Genomic DNA, 27,672 nt, shown 5'->3' on the forward strand with positions numbered 1-27,672 from the left:
AATATATGTTGTTATATTAAAACTAAATTAGTAAATAAAGCAACTTTTTATACTGCAAATCTACTGTAAACTGTTATGCCAACAATAATAAGTCGTCAAAATTAATATTGGGGAAAGTAAAATATTCTTATCCCAAACCAAAAACAAGATTATTTTGCACAATGGCAGCTTATTTTGCTTGTTTTAAAGAACAACTTACTTAAAATTGACTTATTACTTCTGCAAACAAACTTACTTTCTGAACATGTCTAAAAATGCTTCTTGATTTAAGAATTGTTTAACATTTGGACTAGAAACAAGACAAAAACTCTAAGAAGAGCATTTTAACAATGTATGACAATTACCTTCAGCACATCAGTTGGATTTGCCAAAGAGGAAGACAAAACTCCTGACACCACACCACAAAACACATTAATCACCATCGTCTCTTCTAAAAAAAACAAAAAAAGAGAGAGAGAGAGAGAAAGACAAAACAGTCATTAGATTTAGAATATTCTTCAGCACATTAAAGAATCAGATTCATTCAGCCTGTTAAAAAACAAAAAAGCCACTGTTGGCCAAGCTGTGACCTCTCGTTGAGTGCTTATGGCAAGGATTCAAGTAATACAAATTCTGTTTGCAGAGAAGAGATGATTCTGTACCATGTCAGATGGAAATGCGCTGGCGCCAGCACCAGATAAGGTAATGCTAGAGATGTGTCTAACTGTCTGCCGCTTCAGCACCTTTTGTTTGGACCGCGCATTAGTGATGGTGGTTACACCATGTTTTGCAGTATTAGTAAAGCCGAGAATGCAGCACAATGGTTGCAACGGTAGAGTAACAAAACTAAAATTGGGTTTCAGTTTTCAAAAAAATACATATTAGACATATGCCGATATTCAAAAATTCAACAGATCAGGATAATGAATATGAACCTGTACATTATTGATATTGTGGGCATTCAAAATGTAAACTTTTGGAGTGTCTTTTAATAATATATAGATTCCAGTTATGTGAATTGGTTGATTTACCCAAGCACTATTTTTTTAAATGCTTACAAATAAGACATTGGACTAGAGTCATTCCCTAACATACCTGACAATCTCTACTGGAAGACAGATTGCTCAATGCCAGATATGTATCTACAAAGGATATACATATACAATATTCTAAATAACAATCTCCTGCATACCAAAGATTCTTTTTAAAAGCAAAAATGGGAGACAGACTTGGAATGTTCTTACACTGATAGTGCTTGGAGTACTCTTTTAGAAGCATCACAAACTGTATTAGTATCCACTAAACACAGACAAATTTTATTTAATATTTTGCATAGAACATATTACACCCCCTATAGACTAAACAAACTTAGTTCCAAGACCTCTGCCATGTGTCAAATGTGTAAGATATCTACTGGGACACTTCATATGCTCTGGAGCTGTTCAGTTTTGGAGACATTCTGAAAGCATTGCAACATCCTCTGAAAAATTAAATAATCAAATTGATCCAGATCCTAAAATTTGGATACTAGGTGATATAAATTGACCTACTACAGCAGCTATTTTATTTTGCTTGTAAGCACTACAGCTAAAAAATGCATACTTCAAAAATGGAAATCTGAGAACCCCCCCTGAGAAAAAACACTGGATCAATGAGCTTGTAACTTATAGTACTCCTGAGAAAATATTGTATTCTGACAGACAAAAGTCCACTGACTTTGATTATATTTGGGGACCTTTTCTTGTTAATTCTTGTTTCTTGTTAGACTTTAATAATTGATTATTTCATATAATTATTGTTAGTTTTGCTAGTCTTTTTTGTTATTGTTGTTGTTGTTCTTACTTTCTCTTATTTTATGTTATTGTTTTAATTTAATGTTTTATCATATGTAGATGTAATTTATTTGTGCATAATTTACGGACATTATTGTTTTAATTTATTATTACCATCAACCATTTCAACTATATTTACGTAACATATATATATTTCCTGGTTTCCGCTACATTCATTCTTTCATGGCGGGGCGCCACACCAAAATTCATCCTGCCACGGCTATATTATCTCATTCAAAACATTCAGTCGTTTTTTTTTTTGTTTTTTTTTTTTAAAGCGGGTTATAAAAAAAAAAAAAAAAATTGCACCAAAACATATTAAAAGGTAAGTGAATTATAACATTGCAAACTTTTCTGTAATCGTAGTAGTGCTGTGCTTTATTTGTTTAACCCTTTACGGTGATATGCTGACTGACGGTCTGACAGACTGACTGACTGACAGAAGCATGAGGCTAGCAAACATGACGTAGCTTTCAGTAAAGATGAAAACGTTTTCCATAATTATACTGTATTAATAGATAAAGGTCTATGGCTTTGCATACAATGACTTTATCTTGCTGGAGTTTATAGCCAGTTCACTTTACTTCAGGATGCATCAATGCCACTCTGTATGTCTATTGGAGACATTCATAAATATTCCTAGCAAATCTACTAAATGTTGGAGACATACTCGTTACATAAACGCACTAAATCACACTTCATCAGCATTAATTTGAGAGCGCACAAGAAAATCTCCACTTGAGCAGCATATATTTGAGGGGGCATGCAAGAAGTTTTGTCCACAATCAGAGGAAATTGGCATGCAAGCAAGGAGATTCACATGGTCGTATTACATAAATGCGATCTTGACTTGTAATACTGCGCTTACAACATTTGTCATTGAAATTACATCATAGGTAGTTGGTAGATCTGTGTAAAAGGCCTGCCGCCACAGCTGGAAAACATCCTAGAGGAAACACTGGATTTATTGGCGCAGGTTGTCCATCAAAGCCCCAAATCCCTGAACACTTCTTAAATCATTTACTTTCAAAACAATAACATTTTCACATGCTAATCTGACCTACAACATTAAAAATTCTGTGACTATTAGTAGGCTTTTTATTTGTCAACTCTGTACTATAAGGTTTCATTTGTTAATATCAGTATATGTAACGAAATTTTAGGTGATGTTCATAAGTTAATGCCTAACACCGCAATAAAAAGTTGTAATGATTTAATTAAATGGACTTAATAGCTAATAAAATTCAGTTGTATTGTTTAAAATCTATTTTAACATAACCATAGCTATTTCTATCACTGTGTCCTGACTACACGTGTCACAATAAGATGTTGTTCAGCCTCAACTCTGTTTTGCGCGTCACCGATGGTTAGGAAGAAAACTTGTTTTAACATGAAAGATTTTCATTGCATGTCAAAGCATCACATGTAGTTAGAACATGGTGTAACTGTTTATTAATGCATTTAATAATGTTTACCAATTACAATTTGCATCAGAAGTCTAATGCACATTCCTAATAAAAAAAATACAATAGCTCAGTAGTTAATGCGCCAACATATAGCGCAACGTGCTTCGGCTGTCCCGATTTCGATTCCCGGCTCATGGAGCTTTCCCGATCCTATCCCCTCTCTTACACTTCACTTTCTGTCATTTCATTGCCCTGTCAAAAAAAGGCAAACTGCCAAAAACTCACAAAAAACATTGCTGTCATCAGTGCCGAATCTTGCCATGCATCAGTTGTATGTTTCATTATATGAGAAATGAAGAATGCAATTTGAGGCTGCATTTGAAGCCTCAAATGACAAAATCGGCCTTCGAAAGAGCCCTGTTTGTGCATTATCAGTGTTCATATGAGATTAAAAGCTTAAATCTTTCCATTATGTATAAATGTTCATACATTCATGTTCAGAAGGCTTGAATTAAACCTCATACACTGTAAAAAATTAATCTTGAGGCTTGTAATTTTCATTAAAAAAATTTATGTGGTCATTAAAAATAATGAGCATATTTTCTTTAAAAAATTGATATTCTGGATTTATTATAAAATATTAAGAAGATTTCGCTAATATAACTAAGATTTTAATTTTACTTATTTTTTTAAGCAAACTAGTGCAATTATTAAGCTTAATTTGAGAAACCAGTTAAGCTAATAAAATTGAGGAAAGATGGCTTCACGTTTATTTTAAGAAAATTCACTCAATTATGTGGATTTGATTGAGATGTTTGCATTTGAATCTCAACAACGGCAGTGATCAGACGACATTTTGAAGGAGCAGATCAACAGCGAGCATGTTAAGAGGTAAGCATTAACAGTTTATCATTTTATTGTCTTAAATAGCCTAAGCTCTTTCAGGAAAGACACATGCTGTTCATATGGCAAAAACTAAGCTCCTGAACAAGTTTGATGTATATAGGGATACACAGGTATTTTTAACCACCCATTCCTATTTGAAATTGATTTGGTTCAATGTTCATTCTGAATTATATAATGAAGTTGAACAAATTATTTGCATCGTAATATTTAACAGCAACGATCAGGCAACAGTTAAGCAGACGAACAACAGTGAGCTTATTAAGTGGTAAATCTAAGCTAAGCTAAGTTAGCTAGCTATTCAATGGGGTTTATGTACAGCTAGTGCTTTTCCATTTCATAAGGTTCCTTTTACAGCATCGCTGATGTAATGTAATGAAATGTTTATATATAATACTGTACATAAATACTAATATTTGTTTGCTTCATTTTTCAGTTTAATGAAGAAAACGTTTGCAGAGTTTTCCCACTAAAGAGGAGCAGTTTATTGAGGCAGATTTTGATAAAGAGAATGGGTGCCATACATCAGGTATTTTTAATAATGTTATTTGTGTATTATTATTATTATTATTATTATTATTATTATTACTAATTTCTACACTTTTTTGCATCAGACCTCACATTAAATCAGGGATGAATCGAGAGATGTTGTCCTCTGTTGCTGGTCTATCTGTATGAATAAGAGGAAGAGCTCATCCAGGAGTGCAATGTAAGTGTCTCAAACTGTTTCAGATATTTATGATCTTCAGAAAACTGCATTTTATATTTTTGCATGCTTACAAAAAAATATATAGCTCAAGCGCTACATTGTTGAATGCACTATTCTTTGTATAAACACGGTTTGTTTTTATAAATGTCTGTACACTAGTATACATTTAAACACCCTGTCCATTATAAGTCAAAATACTTGTGTATTTGTGTCAGTCAGCAACATCTACTCAAACATTATGAAGAATTACTGTTCACAGATATAAAAAGAAATGGATTATTTCATTAATATATTTCCTTAATGTGTTTTAGTAAACCTTAAACATTTGAAATGTACAACTGCATAATTTCAATATAATAAATGTAATGTTTATTTTACAGTGTGGGAATGCACAGAGAATTGCTGTCTGTCAGAGGGATGACCAACCATGAGGACTTCTGCATTGTCTTGGAGGATAAGTGAGTCATGGCTAGCCTGGAAAATCTAGAATCGCTGAACTGGATTTATACAAATATTCCACAAATTAAAATCACTTACAAAGAAACGAATATTAAGTTTGCAATACACAAATTCTGTCAAATATTGTCTAAAATGTGACTATTCCTACAAAGGAAAGTTAACAGGTCAGTTTTTTCCATGACATGGATAAAGGAATTTTTATCAGAGATTAACATTGCTGTAAATTTTACATAGATTTGTTTAACATATTGTACCATGTTATCAGTGTAACATGTAATAAAATGATATTTGGCCTAAATGTATTGTGTATGTATTTCATTATACATTAAATATTTTACATTTTATGAATGAGTAATTTTCGTTAATTAATTTGAGTAAATGGTGATTTATCTGCATATATTATAAAAGCACATTCCACTAATAATATTAAAATCATCATCTATCACTTAAAAAAACTAGTAATTTTCACATGATTCTTTCAAGTGGTTTTCGTTAAAAAAAAATAAATATGAATAAATGGTGGTGGATTAGCTTAAATTATAAAAGCACATTCCGCTAATAATATTAAAATCTTCATTTATCACTCAAAACATTTAGTAATTTTCACATGATTCATTCAAGTGGTTTTTGCTAAAAAAAATCAAGTCTTGAAATTTACTTAAAAATAATACGTGCAATAGTGTTACCACAATTTTTTTTTGTAAATAGCACATAAGATTTTTTACAGTGTAGTTAATATTTCTTAATATTATAGTTTAATTAACTTCTGATCTCTTTAAATTAGCCATATCATTAAAACTCTGCTAAACCACATTCCATTTCATTTCTGCAGAAAAATATGGTCTTGGTTATCTTTAATAAAAAAAATATATATATTAATTAATAAAAAATAAATACATTTAAAAAAAAAAAAAAAAAAAAAAAAAACTTTCTTCCACTCAAAATTAGATTAAGGTAAACTAGGTAGGAACTTCTGATTCACGCTGATTTCTAAAATCAGCAAAACTACACTGAAATCTAGTATGTTTATTTAAAATAAGCATTCATTTATGTGTCAGCTAGAATGCACTAGGGTTGGGCGATGCCGACCAATTTGGTATTGTACGATGTCTAATGTGAAGCATCGTGATGGACGATGGCATCGTTGTCGTAGGCAGCGGTGAATTAATTATTTCTGAATAATTAATTAATTAATTAATTAATTAATTAATTAATAACTAATTATTATTCGTAGCATACCATTTCAACTACATGACCCGCATGGTCTTTGTTTTACCCATGACCAAATCATAAATAAATAAAGATAAGCTACACACAAATTACCACTTGTCAATCAGTTTTTTCGCGGGACTCTGGCATGATTAGGCAGAGATTAAGCAGATTATTGCTGCTGCGATGGGGGCGGGGCGGAGAATTGCGATGCTGGCTCAACATCATGATGCCTATCGGCAATGGACGATGGCATCATCTATCGACCCATACCTAATATGCACACACTTTAGAGTTATTCTATTAATTAAAATGCACTATCGAATCACATGTTAATTTAAATAGTTTTTTAACTTCTGCAATTTTTACTTGAAACATTTCAATAAATGTTTAATACATAAAATTCAGTTTCACATCTAATTATTGCCCTGTTAAATATTATTAGATGAAAGGTGAAAAAAGAAATATATTAATATCGGAATTGGCCAGAAATTAACCCATGTCGTTTGAACTCTAATAAAGAATAGCAGCATTAGGCTAATATCAGCAGTCTCTCAACAGACTAAAGTCCCAGAGAAATAAAAAAATAAAAATACTATTTGGGGTTTTATTACTAACATGTTAAAGTCCGCATGAACCAGAAGTTGCTGAGACTTTTATTTTAATTAGTTTATGTACTTCCTGCTGAAATGGAAAATTGAGATCCCTCGTAGCAAAGAGTAAGCGAGGTTATTAATATGCAGTTGCTATGGAAGCCCTCAGATTGACGTCAACAGAAGCAGCGCCACTCCAAATGATGATGGAAAATGGTCAGACTTTCATTGAAGATTACCAAAACAGACTATAGTTTTTAAAGTGGATTAACTTGCACTGATTAATCTTACAACTTAATAACAATAACTAGCAAAATAAACACCTAATTCTTTTTTTCACGAATGTTATCTACAGGCTAGTGTGTTTCAGAACAATGCCATAACTATAAATAGATGTGAAAGCTGCAAATGAAATCAGTCAGTTGATTCTGGACACTTCAAACAACAGGAGACCTTTATATAATAGCCCTCAAATAACAACGGAACAATAATCACGTTAAATGGTAATAATAAATGCTGTTTTCTTGTTAGGTCATTAGATTTGATTAATACAGTACATCATTAAAATGGAAAGCAAAATACTTATAGCAGAAAACAACTTTTATGGGAAATAACAGAATTCAAAGAATAAATAAAATTCCATAGGGCCTTAAAAAGCATTTAATATTAATCTTTTAATTCAATTTCATTATAACATTATTCAAATTTCATCATTTCAATGAATTTGAAATGTAATTATGCATCAAAATAGAGTCCAAATCACTCATAAAAAGCAGAGGGGGGTATATTTTAATGGGCCCTACACACTAGAGAAATGTGTTGAAAATAAAAAATCTTAAAATGAACAGTACGATGATAGTTTTCTGTAAGCTTACCTTCTGGATGGCTGACAAACAGTTTCTTTAGTGTGTTGTATGTACCGATCTTAATCGTGCCGTAAGAAGCTTGTCGGAGAAGGGCAGGTGAAATTCTACAAAGAGGAAATACACCACTTTAGGTCAATGCTTAATTTCCATACTAAGGTTAATGGCACTATTAAAAAGTTGGGTTTAAAAGACAGGCCCAAAAAAAGATGAACCATTGACTAACCATCATATATGGAGATTAGCAATTAAAAATGTTCCAGTGAGAAGCCTAATTGGCCATTACTGTTTTCAGTATTCTTGAACTAAAAAGTTATATCATGTTTTTTGTCTAATGTTCACAACATGTGAAAGGAAAGTCAATAACAATATCATGCAAAGCATGCATGCAAAGTTTTCTGCAAATGAGTTCAAACAGAAATAGAATGCTTTTTATTTTTCCTTTAAAACTTTAAATAGATTTCCTGCAGATTACTTTTAAGCCACAAAACCCACATATTTAAAGCAGTTCATAAAAGATGACTAACATTACGATTTTCTTCATTTCTTTAGAGCAGCCTGGGTGTCAAATCCTGCAGTTTAGCTTTCCCTCTGATTAAACACACCTGACAAAACTAATGGAGTCCTTCAGGCAAATACTATTGAAGGCAAGCCTAAAATGATAAGCCTAAAAATGTAACGGCTAATGCTAAAGCTGCCTCTAACGTTAGCGTTACAGATTTTCAAATGATCAATAATACATATTATACATATATTTTTATCTATCACATAGTAACAAGCTTCAGGCTTTTAGAAACCAAGCAGCAACAGGCAAGTGTATTAAAAAAGGATGGAACTAAACTCTGCAGGGTTGTGGCCCTCCAGGAAAGGAGTTTGACTCTCCTGCTTCAGATCAATATTAGAAAAAAAAAATGACCAGACTTCAGACAATGAAATATGACATTCAGAAAAAGTTAACGTCAGAGCGCATGTGTGTCTCTTTGCATTCAAGTGGTGATAACATAAACATATGAAGATTTTGTTTAAAATGTATTTTATGTATTTAAGACTTTAAGCAAAAAGTACTAGTGAAGCATGTTGATGTTATACACAAACACGTTAGTTCTATTAATGTCTTAATAGTTACTTCAATGGCAATTACTATAAGATTAACACTATTTAAAATAAGATTACATCTTATTGACTGACATGTTAATTTAGACATGCCCACAACAACATTTCATACCACACAGCTTGTCCTTTGTTCTGAAATAACAGTCCTGACCTACATTTAAAATCACTTAAAACAATCAGCAAATATTAATAACAAAGAACCATTCAACTTTTGCACTGTGCTCATTCTCCTGAATTGTAAACAATCTATCACGAGTGACCCATGTGGTCTCATGAGAGGTTGTAAAATAAAGGTCATAAACACAGATCACCTGAACTGAAACAAGGTAAGCATTAGCAGTTACTTACAAACTACTTTTTTTCCCAGAAAATTACTGATAATTTCTCTAGAAAAGACCCTAGACTTCCTGGATTACTTTAAAGCTGCCTAAATCTAGATTTTTAGATAATTAAAAAAATAGAGATACATGGTCACCGCCAGTGGTCTAGTGGTTAGAGTATTGACGCATGCACTCTGGTGCTCACGGCGACCCGAGATCGATTCCTGCCTCGTGGCCCTGTGCCGACCCTTCCCCTCTCTCTGCTTTCCTGTCAATACTCTACACTTTCCTATCCATTAAAAGGTGAAAACCCAAAAAAATAATTATAAAAAAAAAAAACTAATAGAGATACATGGAAGTTTTGGAAATTTTAACGTCGATGTGATACCTAAATTAAATATAATGATACTAATACTAAATCGATACTACAGCATTTTTTTTTTAAATAACTATTAATGAACACTCGATTTTTGCTGTCAGCTAAAACAAAGTAGAACCATTTTTAAAAATGTTAAGTCAAATATAGAAATAAAAACTAATCATCAGCACTCCAACAGAGTTGTTTTAAATAATAAAATTGTTGGAGGTTTGTTATAAATAAAAAACAATCCACTATAGACAAGTGCACAAAACTTTTTTGGTCTGGTTGTTAAAAACCTGGACCAAGCAACATCAGTCCTCACTGTTCATGACACGGTGATCCTGTCATATTCAAATATAATTACATATTTATAGAGTTGGGCGATATGGCAAAAAAAATGTATCACGATAATTTTTTTCACATCAGTCGATATTGATAATTATCACGATAAAAGACAAATATCTATTTCTATCAATTTTATAGGATTTTCAGCATGCCAATCACTTTGTGCAGCTGATTCAACATTTTATGAAATGCTTTAGCTGTCTGACAATATAAATAATAAATTAATAAACAAAAGAACAATTAAATGGTTTAAACAATTAACAATTAATGGTGACAGAATGTTCAGTTTTGGACAAACTCTCCTTTTAATGGGGAGTATGGTGAATTTAAGGTAAAATATCCTTTAATATATTTTATTTAGGGATGCTAACAATAACTTAATGATCTATTGATTGTCAATAAGCCTTTAATCGATAGACCTTATCGATGACTGATTAAGCACGGACATTTAAACGTTTATTTATGCTTTGCACTGTGAGATGCACTATATATTTATATATTATTGTATGGTGGATGACGTGACATGCATTTTTAACTGTCCGTGATGTTATATACTATTAAAAAATTTTATTTATTTTAAATAAATAAAATTTAAAAAAAATTAAATAAAATTAAATAAAAAAAATTAAAAATTAAATAAAAAAAATTAATTTAAAAAAAAGTATGTTAAAAAGACATACCTTTATGTCACTCAAAAGTACCGGTACTAAAAAAAAAACGCAGAATCATATCGTTTTGAGAGACAGGGTATCACGTTTTTAGTATCAGTATATATCATACAACACTAACACGGACTGACCTCAAAGTTCAAAATAGCTCAATATTCCTCTCTAAAGATATTCCACTCATGCACCTGCTTACGCAACTATGCATGAGCCACATATGTTCACCGGACAAGCAAAGTCTGCTAAAATAATGCGCCAACAGGACATTTTTATGCAGTACACTTGCAGCACAACCTGCTGCTTGCAAAAGTCCTATTGTGTGATTAGAAGGATGTCCTTGTTGTCATTTAGTTTAATCTGTTCACTTGAGTCTGCTGACAAACTGGAAAACCGGAACAGTAAAAGAACTGACACGTCTGATTTAAATAGATTTCAGATAGTTGTATAAACAAGGGAATAGAGATTGCAAAAAACTTGTTGAATGATGAAGTAGTCATTGAGCTTTAAGTAAGCATTATCATAATGCTGTTTTATATGGATAATGCTGTCAAAACACTGATGCTACTGTGACAATCCTTAAAAGTTTCCAACCTTAAAAAAATAGATCATGGCAGAAAGATGGTCAAGAGAAGAATTTAAAATATTTTTTCAGCATATAAATTTATTTAAACCTAAAAATAAAATGGAAAAATGGGGGGGGAAGATTTCACACCATGTCCCTAAATATGGCCTAGTATTGATAAGAGATAATTTTTGCTATTGAGCATAAGGTGCTCTTATTTGTTTTACTTTAACCTAATCTAAACACAGTAAAGGAACAAATGTTGCCAAAATGACATGCAAGAAATGAATTTGGTCCAATTGAATCCATAAAAAAAAATTCTCCAAATTTACTGCAAGAGATGCAAAAAAATAAATAAACTCTAAGAAAAGTAACACTATTATTCATAAACTACCTTAAAATGGTCTGAAATTTGTGGAAAATTACAGCAACATATGAACCATAAACTTATGGCCAGGAAAAGAAACAGTACATTAATACACGAGATGATGTTTTGAAAAACAAGATGCTCTGCAACATAGAAAACAAGACCAGCGCGAATGACTGCAGTCTGCTCATGCCAAAGCAGTGGGCCAGTTTCACTTGACTCAGCTCCTCTACAGACCTCGTGAACTGAATATCATCTATATTTAGAGTTTATTACAGCTATCAGCTGTATTTAAAACTTTAAACCATAATAGGGGATGCAAATATGCCTTTAAAAGGGAAAGAAAGCATCAGAAAGTACACATATACTCTTTTTCACAGTTCCATAAAGCTATAGGATGAAAAACACCTGTTTTTAACCTGTTCACACTGCTGGAAGTGATTTTAGTTATAGGAACCCCTTTTAAGGGAACTAAATCAGAGGAAAGTCTAACTCTGGCACAGTAAATTAAAGTGATACAAGGTAATGTCAATGTAAGATTGTATTTTTTTCTTAATAACATAGGAGATACATTTCTATCATAACCTGAATATCTACACTGAATCTATTTTACACAACACACAACAACAAAACCGGTTGAGCTAAGATAGCCTGCATCAGTCACTTCGGAATACCTAGAAACAAAGCAAACATCCAGGAAAATTGCCTGAGGGGAAATTGTAGTTCTCATGGAGGCTATTACCTAAAAATTAGTTCCCTGTGCAAAAGTCCCAAGAGGCACACTGAATACCACTGACACTAAAATAAACACGATCCACTGTGCAAGCCAAGCATTCGTTGCCATTCAGAATAATCAAATAAGCAGCACTCACCCGGAGTACAATGCCCGGACGCCTTCCTCTCGTCCAATCCTTAACAAAGCATGGAACATCCCGCGGTATCGGACCTCCATACAGTGAGTCTGCCCTTGAACCTGAAGCCGTGTTTTTGTGAGATCAATGGGGAACGTACCTAAAAAGATTTAATCATAGGATAAACTTCATGTACATTGCCTCATCTTATGTTCCACCCTACTTTAAACATTAGCTTCATAAATAGCTCAATCAGTGTGTTTGGGGAATGTTGTTTTTCATGTTCCGCTGATGAACATTATTCATGCACTAACAAGGGATCGTTTTGCAGTTCCTCCAACTAAAGTAAAAGTAATACTATTGTGAACCTATCTGACAGTATATTTCATCAAGGCAACTAGTAGTTGTAATAGACAGAAGTAATAATGATGTAATGAAGTACATTTTTATTGTTGATAATAATTATTTACATATAATTGCCCCAAACCGAATAAATAAACCTTGTTATTTTTGTTATTATTATTACCTTGTTACCAGTTATTATCGCACATGTAAACAAGCAGTTAATGGTGTAAACAAAATCAAAATATTTAACATAACATATATATTTATCTCAAATACTAATTTGCACTGACACTTTCGTTTTATATATCAACATATTACGAGAATATGCAGTGCAAACCTAAAGAAGTGATTACCAATAGATTATAACGAGGATGATGTTAAAACAGCAGGTGCACAGACTCACCGAATTCTGCGACAATTGAGGCCATTCCCCCATAGACAAACGGCTTCCAGTTCAGGTTTGCCATTTCTGTCGCGGCCCCTTCGGCTTGATGGAGTCCCACTAAAAACAGCAGAAAGCCAAAATATGAGCAAACCAGCTCTTTTAACTTCACATTGTACAACATAGCGCTACCCGTCTGTGTCACAACCCGTCTCCCAAGATGAAAAGACATATGTGCACCGGAATAAGACGAGCCGCATTAAAGATTCATTGCAAGCGCCATAGGAAATTTACAGAAATCCTATTGGCTGCGGCATCTGTCAGTATTTTTCTCGGCGAACATGATTGGTCAAAATGACGTGATGTTCCACCTACTTCCGAAACCAAGGAGGTTGAGTGACAGCAAGCAACCGCTCGCCTATTTTCTTCAAACCGTGCAACGCTAAACTTTTTAAGGTCACCGCTTTGTAATAAAACAGCCACGCATTATAAACTAAAGCATTAGTGTGACTAAAATGGTCTATGTTTATGGTAAGCGTAGTGTGAAGGTCGCTCTGCTTGGTTTCATAACGGACATCTAACGGCTTGTAAGTGTTAGCCAGGTGGAGCAGAACTACTCGCACCATTTTAAACTACTAAACTGAGTTTCGCGACATTTTATTCAAAACCGCCTCGTAAGCTCACATACCTGAGACCCGGTGCTTCGGTCGACTCTGTTATTTTATTTTGGACTCCATCGTCTCGACCACATGTAGGATTGTTGTACTTTTCGCAGTCAAACTCCGACAGGAGCGCACAAACGGCTTTTAGTTTCCCATCATGTGCCTTTCTAGCAGGAACTCAATTCACCGCGACCGGAAGTTCCCGCCCGGAAGTTTGAAAGAAACTAGACACCCCCCATTTTTCAATGTCACCCTGTCCATAAATAGGAAGAAATTAGTGAGGTTTGATTTCAACCAATTTATTTAGAAGAAAATAGCTGAGATGTGAATTGTGCGTGGCGTTTCATACAATGACAGTTGTCAACTATTTTTGTTATGTGTTTTAATTAATGCAGTTAAAGTGACAGTTCACCCAAATATGAAACATTTTTATTTAATATTAATTTAAGTTATTCACATTCAAGAATCTTAAAATGTTCTAAATTTCCAAAACGAAATTTAAGTGCTTAAAAAGTCTTTAAATTACTGAAATATTGTGTCATAGGTCTCAAATAATTTTAATCAGGTCTTAATTTTGCCTTGCTTAAGTGAAGCTATACTCAGTCGGGGCGACATCCATCCAATGACTAACAATACACCTCAATAAAACCTTATGTTTTTATTAATGAAACATTATTTTTAAGTTCTTTGTTGCAAAGAGATACAGATCACAACGGCTGTTAGACATTTTTTAAAGCAAATCCCCCCAATGAAATTCCCTAATTAGGGAAAAAAGAAACTAAAAACAATTACAGAATTCCTCATGATAACACTGGGCCATTAGAAAAAGAAAAAAAAGTCTTTAACTCTGCATAACTCTAAAATTTCAATCTTTATGGTCTTAAAAGGGTCTTAAAAGGTCTTAATTTTGACTTGATGAAACCTGCCGATAGCCTGCTTATATGTAGGTGGCTTTTTGTTCATTCATTCATTCATTTTCTTTATTTATCAGGGGTTGCCACAGTGAAATGAACCACCAACTATTCCAGCAAATGTTTTACGTAGCAAATATCCTTCCAGCCACAACCCAGTACTGGGAAACACCCATTGTTTCACAAACACGCTCATACACTATGGTCAATTTTGTTTACCCAATGCAAACTCCACACAGAAATGCCAACTGACCCAGCCAGTACTCAAACCAGCGATCTTCTTGCTGTGAGGCTACAGTGCTAACCACTGAGCCATCGTGCCATCCTTTTTTATTTATTATAACTTTTTAAAAAGTGTATGTTGTTTTTGGTGATTCATAAGAAAGTAAACAACTAAGTTAATGAGCTTTGAGATTCGAAAAAATTGTACACAGGCAAAGCAAATTAATACCCAAGGCTCCTGACAATATACTCTGAGGTCTTATGACGCAAGGTGACTGGTCTGTGCAAGAAAATGAACATTATTTTTAACATCATTACTTTTGATCCACAGACTTGACTGTTGGTTTACAACCTTTTATTTATATAGCATCCAGGGGTCCATTCATGGATTCTTATGTGAATTAATCAGTTAGCTAGATATTATTGTTGACTGTTTGAGTTTATAAAGAATTGTTTGGTTCTTTGAAGCTCTGTCAAAGCAAGTGCTGTGCCTAAAAAATGGTTTGGCTTATACCAGTAGTGAGTCTTTGGTAGATTCTGGTGGCCTTAAAAAGTCAGGAACAGAGCCAGGCCGCTTTGCCTCTAAATTTGCTATCTGTAACAGTAACATAGCCTGTTATGTGGTTCAATCAATCATAAAATTTAATAAAATTCTGTCATTAATTTCTCACCCTCAGTCATTCCATAGCACTGAGCTCTTCGAAACACAAGTTAAGATATTTTGGAAGAAATCTGAGAGCTCTCTTGTTCTCCATAGACAGCAATGTTCCTGAAAGGTACCAAAAAAAAACATATGTGACTACAGTGGTCCAATCAGGATATTATGAATCTATAAGAATACATCAGCGCTGTCAGCTCACAACAAGAAGATCGCTGATTTGAGTTCCAGCTGGGTTAGCTGGCAGGTCTTTGTGTAGTTTGCATGTTCTCCCCATGTTAGCGTGGGTTTCCTCCAAGTGTTCTGGTTTCCAAAGACATGCGCCATATGTGAATTTGGTAAGCTAAACCGTCTGCAGTGCATGTGTATGTCCTGGTCCTCCAAGTAGGGAGTTGAGCTTTGGGCTAACGACCCATCTCATAAAAAAATTAGATGTTACCAAATACCAACATGGTGCGGCTAAATATCAACTTTGAAATAAACAGCCCTGGGAGTAAGCAAGCAAGTATAGGAATACATCTGTGCACACATAAAACAAAAATAACGACTTTATTCAACAGTTTTTCTCCTCAGTGTCATTCATAAACATTTTATTCATCAATAAAAAAACACAGGCACATCTGAGGTATATGTTAACAGTGCGACTGAATGTGACACTCATACAGATCACAGCACTCTCATGAATCTGCGCCCTATACTGACACTGGGGAGAAGAAACTGTTGAATAAAGTCAATATTTTAGTTCTGTGTGCTCACAAAAGTACAGTGGTGTAAAGTAACTAATTACAAATACTCAAATGACTGTAATTGAATAGTTTTTCTCAGGAATTGTAATTTACTAAGTAGTTTTAAAAATGCATACTTTTACTTTCCCTTGAGTACATTTTTAGTGCAGTATTGATACTTTTACTCCAATACTTTCCTTTAACCTGCAGTCACTACTTTATTTTTTCCTATCTATGGGGATTAGAAAAATCAATCCTGTGATTCCTGTCCAATCAAATCACACATAAAAGGTAAATCGCATCATAATGAACTACCTAAAGATATGGGCAATTTATAATTGCAGCAAACTGTTTGGAAACATTAAAAGTGTCCAAGAAGATGTTTAAAATCTTTACACGCATTGACCCAGAGACTGTTTAGATCCATGTCAGTGATGAGAAGATGAGGTATGTTTGCTGTATGATGATCGAAATGGCCTCAAACACCCAGCAGACATAAGACTTCAACATGAGATCAGATTGACGTTGTACCCCAATAACGTGAGAACGTTGCATTTTGTTTGGAAATGAAAATTGGGTTGACATCAGAACTCAACGTCAGCCCGACGTGACATCAGTGTTTAACATCCAACCTAAAATCAACCAAATATCAACGTCTAATGATGTTCCATCTTGATGTGGACGTTACCACTATGATGTCTATCAGACGTTGGATTTTGGTTGCCATAACTAACGAATAAATGTCAGTATTTGACGTCAATATGACATTGGTTTAAGATGTTGTCTCGACATTGGATTGTGGTCACTTTCTAACACAACCTAAAATCAACCAAATATCAACATCATTTGACGTCATTATTGGACATCAAAATAACGTTGTCCTAAGATGCTGGCTAGACATTGAATTTTGGCCAACTGACATCATGACCTAAATCTAACCTAATATTAACGTAATATGATGCTGTCGCCTGCTGGGCAAAAACTAAATACACTACAGAATGTTACATTTACACACATCCACAAATTACATGTAAATGCATCAGCTTTTTACAGGGTAATACTCTACTACTACTCTTTACTCTTGAGTACTTTTGAAAGGGCTACTTTTTACTCATTCTTTGAGTAATATTTCCAACAGATACTTTTACTCTACTTGTACTTGATGGTACTTTTACTTAAGTATGATTTTTCCGTACTCCGTACAGAATTATAATTTTTGGGTGAACTAACCATTAAAGTCATAGTTAATTTATTCATTAATTTATTTTATTTTCGGATTAGTTCCTTTATTAATCTGGGGTCACCACAGCGGAATGAACCGGCAACTTATCCAGCATATGTTATATGCAGCCGATGTCCTTCCAGCTGCAAGCCATCACTGGGAAACATGCACACACACTCATTCACACTCATACACTATGGACAATCTATGGAAATCGGAGCACCCGGAGGAAACCCACGCCAACACGGGGAGAACATGCAAACTCCACACAGAAATGCCAACTGACCCTGACTGAGGCTCGAACCAGTGACCTTCTTGCTGTGAAGCGATTGTGCTACCCACTGCGCCACCATGCTGCTAGTTAATTTATGTAGCTCAAAATAACCATAAATCATTCTTATGTGAACGCTGATATTGTGGAGTGTTTTTCTGTTAGCATAATCTCCCTATAATGCGCCCCTGATGTGTGTCTGATACAGATATTAATATAATAATAATAATAATATTAAATTACTAAATGTAGATATGGGTACAATGCACAGCACTAATGACATTAAGGAATGTAACACAAAATATTGAGTGTCATACTGTGGTTGTGCTAATCAGGGGCGGATTTAACCAATACGCAAGTTAAGCGGCTGCTTAGGGCCCCGGTAATCCGAGGGCCCCCAAATAAATACCTAGAAGTATAAATTATACCTATAATTATATATATAACATTGTTTTCTATCATATTTTGTACAGTGAGGGTGTCAAATTTATTTTTTATTTTGAAGGTAATTATTACATTTGCATAAATTTGTCCCCCACCCTCAATCATGAACCAGTCTAGCAGTCAAATCAGTAAAGATTTAGTTTTAAAAACAAAACTGTTCATTTGTTATTTTAAGTTGTGAATTCATTTTAAGAAAACAAGATGCTTTACATGTTATTATTATTTTGCATTAAGATAAAATGTAGAAAAGGAGATTGAGTGATACAAGAAAAAAAACAAGCAAGAAAAGTAAAAACAAATTAAAGTATGAAAGATGAATTTTAGGATTTGAGGCCCAATTTGGCAGGAATTGCTTAGGGCCCCCAAATCACTAAATCTGCTGTTGGTGCTAATAACAGTTGTGTTCTGTTATGAGTGTTACCTGCAATCTAGAACTCCTCCCTTATAGGCGTCTTCTGTGTTCAGGAAAGAAAATGAATATGTGTGCAAGTGATTTCAGAAGACAACACTTCTTGTAAATTGGCTTTATTGAGGTTCTCAGCATCTCTGTCAGAACAGGAACAGCAGATCAACAAAGTGACTTTTATTCTGATAGTTAGTCGTTAGTCATTTGAGACAAGATATTGTTTAAGAAATAATATAGAAAGAATTAAGATAAATATGTAAAATAACAGAGAGTACTGGCAGTTTGTTACCAGGTCTTTGCACCATAATTTACAACACAAACACAGACAATATATGACTTCAAACTAAAAAATATCACTAAGAGTCATTTTACAAACTTTTCAACATCAAAAAGCTTTTGGAGGAAAGATCAAGATCCCATAATGCAATCTAAAAAATAAATAAACGGAAAAAAGTATCCAAATATGTAAAACTATGTTTTTTTTAATAATATTTTTAACAGTGTGGGACAGTGAGAGTGTGGTTTATCTTTAACCTACACAAATATCAAATGCCATCACTTGATACTCAGACACTCGTCAGCAAAAGCCAATGGCTTTGACCTGTCCTGGAAGACTCTTTCATGCTGGAATGCTTATCTGAGTTTTAACACTTCCTTATCTACATTACAAAACAAAAGCCACGCCATCATGAAGAGAAAATGCCTAAATTTGACTTTAGCCTATATAATGTTGGGTCAATACCATATTCTCACAAATACAACCGTTGTAACTTAATTAGCAGTTTCTTATAGTTGCAAAAACTGCAATAATATACAGGGAGTACGGAAAGTATTCAGACCCCCTTAAATGTTTCACTTTGTTATATTGCGGCCAATTACTTAAATCATTTAGGTTCATTTTTTTCTCTCATTAGTGTACACACATTACCCCATATTGACAGAAAAACACAGAATTGTTGACATTTTTGCAGATTTATTAAAAAAAAGAAAAACTGAAATATCACATGGTCCTAAGTATTCAGTCCCTTTGCTCAGTATTTAATAGAAGCACCCTTTTGGTACATAAGTCTTTTTGGGAAAGATGCAACAAGTTTTTTAGACCTAGATTTTGGGATCCTTTGCATTCTCAATGAGAAAAAAAATAACTTAAACGATTTTAGCAAATGGCTACAATATAACAAAGAGTGAAAAATTTAAGGGGGTCTGAAAACTTTCCGAATGTTTTCTGTATGTATTTATAAAAACTTTTGGCAATAGGCAAAAATGCATTGTATCAGTCAAAATGATTGATTTTTCTTTTATGCCAAAGATTGTTAGGATATTAAGTACAGATCATGTTCCACGAAGATATTTTATAAATTTTCTACTTTAGATATATAAAAACAGACTTTTTTGGTTAGTAATATGAATTGCAGAGCACTTTTTTTGGACAACGTAGGTGATTTTCTCAATATTTATGTTGTTTTGAACACTCAGACTCCAGATTTTCAAATAGTTGTTCATTCATTCATTTTTCTTTGGCTTATTCTCTAATTAACAGAAGTCGCCACAGTGGACTAAACTACCAACTATTCCAGCATATGTTTATGCAGTCAATACCCTTCCAGCCGCAATCCAGTACTGTGAAACACATTCACATACAATGGCCAATTTAGTTAATCCAGTTCACCTATAGCGCATGTGTTTGGATCGTGGGGGAGACCAGAGCACCCAGAGGAAACCCACTAAAACACAAGGAGAACCTGCAAAGTCCACACAGAAATGCCAACTGACCCAGCCGGGACTCTAACCAGCGACCTTCTTGCTGTGATCGACAATGCTAACCATTAAGCCACCATGTTGCTCTCAAATAGTTGTATGTCAGCCAAATATTGTCCAATCCTAACAAACTATACATTACTGGAAAGCTTATTTATTCAGACGATAAATCATTTTGTTATCCAGGCTCACATTTGAACAATAATATGTCTTAATTTAGCCTGCTTTCATGCAACTGTGTCAAGGTTATAGGGTCAGTATAACTTGTAAACCCCAGATTAATCTCTAACCTTACTATGCAATATCAACCTAATGTTTTATTCAGGTTCACAAACTTGTTTGAAAAACCAAATTAGCAAGAGTTAAATTATCATAAGTAAAAATGTCATCTGCAGTGACACGGTGGCTCAGTGGTTAGCACTGGGTCGCTGGTTTGAGTTCCAGCTGGGCCAGTTGGCGTTTCTGTGTGGAGTTTGCATGTTCTCCCCGTGTTCGCGTTTCCTCCAGGTGCTCCGGTTTCCCCCATAGTCCAAAGACATGTGCTATAGGTGAATTGGATGAACTAAATTGGCTGTAGTGTGTGAATGCGTATGTATGGATGTTTCCCAATGCTGGGTTGCAGCTGGAAGGACATCCGCTGTGTAAAACATATGCTGAAAAAGTTGGTGGTTCGTTCCACTGTGGTGACCCCTGATAAATAAAGGGACTAAGCCGAAGGAAAATGTATAAATGAAAAATGTCATCTGCCAACTCAATTCAGATGGATTAAGCTACAAAGAATGGAACAAAAATAAAATGAAAATCAGACATCCAAAAGTGTAAACAACATTCAGTAAGTTTATTCCATTTTCATCTTTACACATTTCAGCCATCAATGAACGTATCACTCAGTATAAATCTGCATATTCCCAATAAAATAGAATGTATTTTTAATAGATATATCACTTATGACAACCACCCATGCAATTATTAACATTTGATTAAAACCTCTGAACTCACCAGTCAGTTTTCTAGATACCTAATTCTGGATGTTAAATACTACAATAGTTATAGTCATAATAGCATTTCATTGTTCAGCCCAAAAAAATCTCTTCTTGACTCTTTCTACAAAGTATCTGTGCATTACTCTTTAAGAATATAAACACCATAAGTGTATATATGGCATATTGCATGTTGTAAAATCTGTCCATTATTAACAGGACTGCAGTGCTTCCACAAATACACACCATCATCATATTCAATGAACACCTCAACCTGCAAAGAGATTACATAAAGTGCCATTAACCTCCTATTATAATTCTCTCTTACAGCACTTTAATGCACCTTTATAGACAGTGAACACACAGAGTAACTGTAAAAGGAGTTAAAGCTTTAAAGGATGCTGAGAAAACTTTTTTTTAAGTTCTCACATTCAGATGTCCACAGTTTATATCAATAATGCCAATCTGATGATAAGTAGTCTTTAAACGGTCATTGTGGTTTCACCTTCCCTCTAGTTTGCTGTGTGTGTTGTGATGTCACAGAGTGGTGCGTAGGAGCCTCATCACGCGCTGGTAAAGCTGCTGAACAACTGATACCAGATTCCTGCAACACAGAGAAGAGTTATAGTCAGTGTTAAAAAATGTATATTACAATGTTACTATATATTACTAAATGTGTTACTTAGTTACTTTTAAAGAAACTTAATGTGAAAGTATATGGTTTTTTTTAGAGTAGCATAGGCTTGAAATTTTACTTTTTTACCCAATGCTGGTTAGGCAGTTAGGCAGTCGTACATGGGATGTATTGTATTATGGGGCAGCTGTGGCCTAAAGGTTTAAAAGTTGGACTTGTGATTCAAAGGTTAAATTCTCGGCATCAGAGGGGAGTGAATAAACAACATTTATTTCCACACTCTATGGCTCATGAGCAAGTCCCATGAGTCCCATGAGCAAGACACTGAGGATAACTGAACCTTTTAAACATCACTTTTCAACATTTTTTATCTATCACTACTCATTCTCCAGTATTCTATATTACTTTTACTGTTGAAAAAAATAACAACTGATAACTACCAGAGTCTACACCATAAGACGCTGGGCTATATGCACAGCAAGTGCTTTTCAGCCACAGATAAACTTTCAGTGAAGGGCTTATGTGACTTTTTTCACTTTCATTTCCTTTTACATCATTGATAATGTAATTATAATCTGTTAACTTTAGACTTTAGAATTAATTTACACTGTAAAACCCAAAAAGTTAAGATAACTCAAACCATTTGAGGAAACTGATTGCAACAAACCATTAAAGTTCAAAAACGAATCCTAATAAGTACTGCGAACTTACTCCATTTGAGTAAACGAAGCAATTTGAGCACAGTAAAACCCAATAATTGAAGAGAACTCAAACCAACTGAGTTCTGTAAAACCCAATATGTTAAGGCAACTCAAACCATTTGAGAAAACTGATTGCTACAAACCATTTGAGTAAAAAAAAAAACTTGTACTGTGAATTTACTCCATTTAAGTTGAATTAATGAGGTAATTAATTATAATTACCTTCAACACTGAGTTTAAAACTCCTTTCAAATGAGTAGAATTAACTTTCAGTACATTTTGAGTTAACTACACTAATTTCATTTGTTGACTGTTGGGTTTTACAGTGTAGTTGTGTAAGCAAGACGAAAGGCCATTTAAACCAGTGAAATCAAGAGTAGAAACTTTATTGAAAATATCATGGGAAAATAAATTTCCATATATTAGACATGGCATGAAACAATGCAATTTAATGCAATGCTTCTTGTCTGGTGTGGTACCTACTTCATATTGTATCTCAAGCAGGCAGTGAACATCATTGATTTGAAACAAATCAGATCTTAATTTTTATTAATAGCATTAACCAGAAGCACCTGAAAAGCACCTAAAAGTCCCTGTGCAAATAGCCCATTCAATCCAAAATTTGAAACATTCTTGCTCCAATTATTGAAACATCCTTATTTAGTTTGTGTGTATAGTATGTCTTTGAATCCTTGACATTAAAACTAGAAATGTGGAAAAATATTAAAAAGTCTTTTTTGACATAGCTATTCCTTAAAACTGTGCCTACGCATTTCAGCAAACAACTGCCTTCATCAAGGTAACCTCATAGCCATGTCAATACAGGCTTTTTAATATTTTTCCAAAATTTTGAATGCCTTGGACTGATTTTTGCGGTAGATTCTCTTATAGTTTATAGTTTTCATGAATGACGTTTATGAGAATATCTATAGTTACACAAACTTAAAAAAAGGCTTCACTTTTACTCAACAAAAGCATCTTGGAAACTTCGAATGCAGATTTTTAAACATGATTTTTTTTGTTTTGCAAGCTTTGCATAAACTACAACAATGGAAATCTGCAAAAACATTGACACAAAGGGTATTACATGTTCAGTAAACAGGCATGCATGAATACTTGGCAACCAAGACAAATAATGGTATATGTCCCAGGTGACATCACCAACTACTGGCTAGTCATGGGCTGGTATAAGATTCTGATAGGATGATAACCTTGGATAAAAAATATCACGGTTTCACAGTATTGTGATTACTGCTCTAAAATATATAGTTTTTAAATGTCTGGGTAAAAAACAAAAACTTTTTCCCTATTGAACACAATATATTTTATTTTGAGAAACTTAAAAAGATGTTGTAACAGTAAACATGTCAGGCTACATAATTCAAATCAATCATTGTCTTCTGCTGTCCTCATTAGTTTCAAAACTGATTTCTTTGCCGTTTAAATTAGCATCTTTGGAAATATTTTCTGCAGGAGATACTGTTGTCCAAAACAACTAATAAAATGTAAATGAAAAAATCTTACACATACATTAGGAATGATATAGCAGAAAATGTTGGCGGTTTTAAAACCTTGACTTTTCCAAACCGCAGTATACCTTGAAAACGGTTATCATCCCATGCATACTACTGACCTGGCAGGCATAATACAGCATTTCTAGTTATTTCTAGCATTTCTAGATCATTTTGACATGTAAATGTACCACGAGACACCTTGACTTCATTCACAACCCTGTCTAACTTTAGTGATCTGATGTCCTGGCAAAAAATTGGAAACATAATACTGGTGTGAGCTGTTTTAGGAGTAGCCTGGTGTGTTAGGCACAAACTCATCAATTCTGATACACCATACCCTAAATGTCTAAATAAGTATATTAAAATGATCAAAATCTCACCTGGCACCATTGGAGACACAGTTGTTTCTGTCTGGGTGAAGGCAGAAGAGTGAAGCCAAACAGTACGCACAGCACAAAAACATGGAAAGCAGTCTCCGCTTTAAAGACATCTTCTGCCCACTGCTCTAAAGGATCTTTAGCGGTCCTTTGAAAAGCCCAAGACGTTCCTTCTTAAGCCAGCTGAAGGTAAAGATGGGTGGTGATTTGTAGGTGAGGGCAGGGCACAGTTTGCCCAAACCACATCCAAGTGCTTTCTGTGGCCAGAGTGTAGCAACAACTGCTGACCAAAATACGCTTTCAATAGCAGTGAACAGTCTAGTAGGAGTGACTAACATCATCACATTGTTGAGCCGCTGAGAGCCAGGCTTTATTGTGTAGCATTGACATAAAAAGATCTTTCCGTGTTATGAATGACTGTGTTCAGATTGTTAAAAACCAGTTGAGTTGTTTTAAGTTCATTGTACTTAATGCTTTATTCACATGACTCCAGAGGAAAGTTTAAAGAGGTCAGAGCATTATTATGGAATTAACTGATTCATCCTGCCCCCAAAATATATATCCAGATCTGTGTTCTGACCCTGGTTTCTATGATAAAGTTTGAATGAGTTTGGACATGGTAAATGTTTATTCACCCAGGAGTGATTCTGTTTATTCAGAGTTCACTCATGAGTAATCACAGTCAGGCTGTTAGTGTCCACCCACCTCCCATCCCACTCTTCAAACCCAACCCTCTGTCCATGTTCATCAGTTTCTCTTCCCTCTTTTAGTTTGAAGACTGATCCCATGCTGGTAGAAAGGCATCTCAGATATGCGGCAGACAAAATGTACACATTTTGAATAAAAGTTCTGATCTTTTGTCTTCATCCAAAGGCTTGAAAATCGATGCTCCAAGAGATGATGAAAGAAAGTTTGGAATCTTTGTTCTGGACATCTTCGCAATCGGATCGTGTTTTCTGTTGAATCTATTGAGTTTGTCTACTTCTAGTTACAGTTTCAGGCAGGGAACACTCTTGAACATCTGGAAATCGAGATGTGATCTGAGGATATTTCTTAACGAAGAGCCAACGATAAGGATTTCACAAGAGCCATCTGTGTACTTTAATAAGGTTAGGTTGCAATATTCATCATAATCAAATTCACATGGATAAAGACTCTTCACAGTAGGAAGTATGCTCTGATGGGACCTGGATGACAGCCAGACAGAACAAGGGTCAGATAAACGAAAGTACAACAGCAGAAAAAGGAAGATGTTTTGCTTTTCCCAATGGGAGCGAAGAAAAATCGACATCCTTGTTTCCATTTCCTCTTCTTGAAACCATCTAGGGTCATCTTTTAATGCAGCAATGATCTCTTTTAATATGACTCAGGCGACTTCCTTGCAAACTATGAAGGAGAACTTCAGAGTGACATCACCCAGTCCCGAGCTCACAACTCCCGCTGTTATTGAAAGAGTAGTAGTGACCACTGGCTGTATTCTTAGTGTGGGATCCATATTAATCATCTCCACCAACCTTCTAGTCACCATTTCCCTGATCATGCTCATTCGCAAAAGAGGCTACCAGAGCTGGTGTTTCGTTTTAAACCTGTCCATTGCGGACATTCTAGTCGGTGTGGCCATTACAGGCATTGCCACTGATGCTCTCAAAGGAACAACAGCTTCTATGGAGAAGGGCATTTGTTTGTTCCGAATGACTTTCATCATGGCGCCGACTGCCGCCTCCATCCTAACAATGTTCATGATTTCGCTGGATCGCTACATGGCTATAAAACTGCCGCTCCGCTATTCGGAGTTAATGAATGAGAAGATGATCGCAGGGGCTCTGGTCTTCACTTGGATTCTCTCATCACTGGTGGGATTTTCACCTGGGATTTTAAAACCAATGCAGCAGGAAAACTATCAAAAGGTCTGCACGTTCTTCTCCGTCATCGAGCCCAAAAGCATTGTTGTGGTCTTCTGCATGTTTTTCTTCCCACTGCTCTCAGTCTTCATCTATTTCTACATGGATATCCTAAAAATCGCCTGCAGCCACCAGAAGCGGATCCGTGCACAGCAAGCAAGTTCACGCTTTTTGACGTCTAGTCGTTACTGGGGTCACGTAAAAGCCCTGCGGACTGTAGCCGTGCTGGTTGGATGCTTCACCCTCTTCTGGTGTCCATTTTTCGTGGTCAGTATTGTGCAGGTCTCATGTCCAGACTGTGAACTTTATTACTTTTTAGAGAACCATCTGTGGTTGCTGGGAACCGCAAACTCTCTTATCAATCCCCTGGTGTACGCCTGCTGGCAGCGAGAGGTGAGGGACCAGATCTGTGAAATCTTTGCTTATATTAAAGTGGGGTTTTGTCGTGAGAGGCATTCCAAGGGAGGGGACGGATGCACAACAGACCACCTGACTGTCGCCCACGCTGTAGAGTTTCATGACAAGTCTCTGACCAGCCCGTTAAATTACTGTAGTTCTGTCACAATTCCAGAATAACATCCGGAAAATATTCTAAACAGAGTAGGATTGTCCTTTTAGTCCGCTGTTGAGAGGAAACTGTAAAAGTCTCTTAATGGATGTGGAGCCCAGAGTATCTGTTGAAATAAAACAGCACATTTGTTTGCTTTCCTTTTCCGCCTGCAATGAACACATTACTTTTGAAATGTAACCAATGCACTTTGTTCCCTTTTTTTCCAATTGTAAAATAAATGACTGTAGTGCATTAAACAAACATATTCAACGTGTTTTTGTCACATATTATGCAAAATATATTTGTTCACGACTGAAAAAAAATACATTGAAAAGCTTTATACAGAGGGAGAGCTAAACAAACTGTACATTTACTTTGACAGTATTAGATTATAGCTAACAGATATCTAAAAAGACATTGCACACAAACTGAAGAGGAAATTCTGACAGTTGGATATTTTGGTTTAACATTT

The 27,672-nt window shown here is 34.8% G+C and overlaps 2 protein-coding genes and 1 long non-coding RNA gene across 4 annotated transcripts in view; 2 read left to right on the plus strand and 1 right to left on the minus strand.

Annotated features, from left to right (window-relative positions):
* slc25a14 (solute carrier family 25 member 14) overlaps window positions 1–14,113 on the minus strand; it is a 29,641-nt gene extending 15,528 nt beyond the window's left edge. Inside the window, exons 1-5 of one of the 2 annotated variants that reach the window (XM_056445958.1) lie at window positions 13,953–14,113; window positions 13,286–13,384; window positions 12,559–12,697; window positions 7,966–8,060; window positions 345–430 (exon numbers count right to left, since the gene is read on the minus strand). In XM_056445958.1, the coding sequence (XP_056301933.1) occupies window positions 345–430; window positions 7,966–8,060; window positions 12,559–12,697; window positions 13,286–13,349 (384 nt within the window). In that variant the 5' untranslated portion in view covers window positions 13,350–13,384; window positions 13,953–14,113. Of the gene's footprint in view, window positions 1–344; window positions 431–7,965; window positions 8,061–12,558; window positions 12,698–13,285; window positions 13,500–13,952 lie in introns of those variants that run through there. The other variant, XM_056445957.1, reaches the window with a different exon arrangement.
* Window positions 3,927–5,427, plus strand: LOC130214326 (uncharacterized). Its single transcript, XR_008835612.1, has 4 exons — window positions 3,927–4,108; window positions 4,557–4,649; window positions 4,735–4,829; window positions 5,210–5,427. It is a non-coding gene; the product is annotated as an uncharacterized LOC130214326 (long non-coding RNA).
* An 11,411-nt stretch (window positions 14,114–25,524) lies between the features above and the next one.
* On the plus strand, window positions 25,525–27,410 carry LOC130214658 (glucose-dependent insulinotropic receptor). Its single transcript, XM_056446445.1, has one exon. The coding sequence runs from the start codon at window positions 26,096–26,098 to the stop codon at window positions 27,224–27,226; it is 1,131 nt and encodes a 376-aa protein (XP_056302420.1). The 5' UTR covers window positions 25,525–26,095; the 3' UTR covers window positions 27,227–27,410.
* Window positions 27,411–27,672: the final 262 nt, after the last annotated feature.

Source organism: Danio aesculapii, chromosome 21, assembly GCF_903798145.1.
Source record: "Danio aesculapii chromosome 21, fDanAes4.1, whole genome shotgun sequence".
In the NCBI taxonomy this organism is placed as follows: domain Eukaryota; kingdom Metazoa; phylum Chordata; class Actinopteri; order Cypriniformes; family Danionidae; genus Danio; species Danio aesculapii.

Coding starts and splice junctions, on each gene's coding strand:
- LOC130214658 (XM_056446445.1), top strand. CDS start 26,096: ATGATCTCTTTTAATATGACTCAGGCGACTTCCTTGCAAACTATGAAG.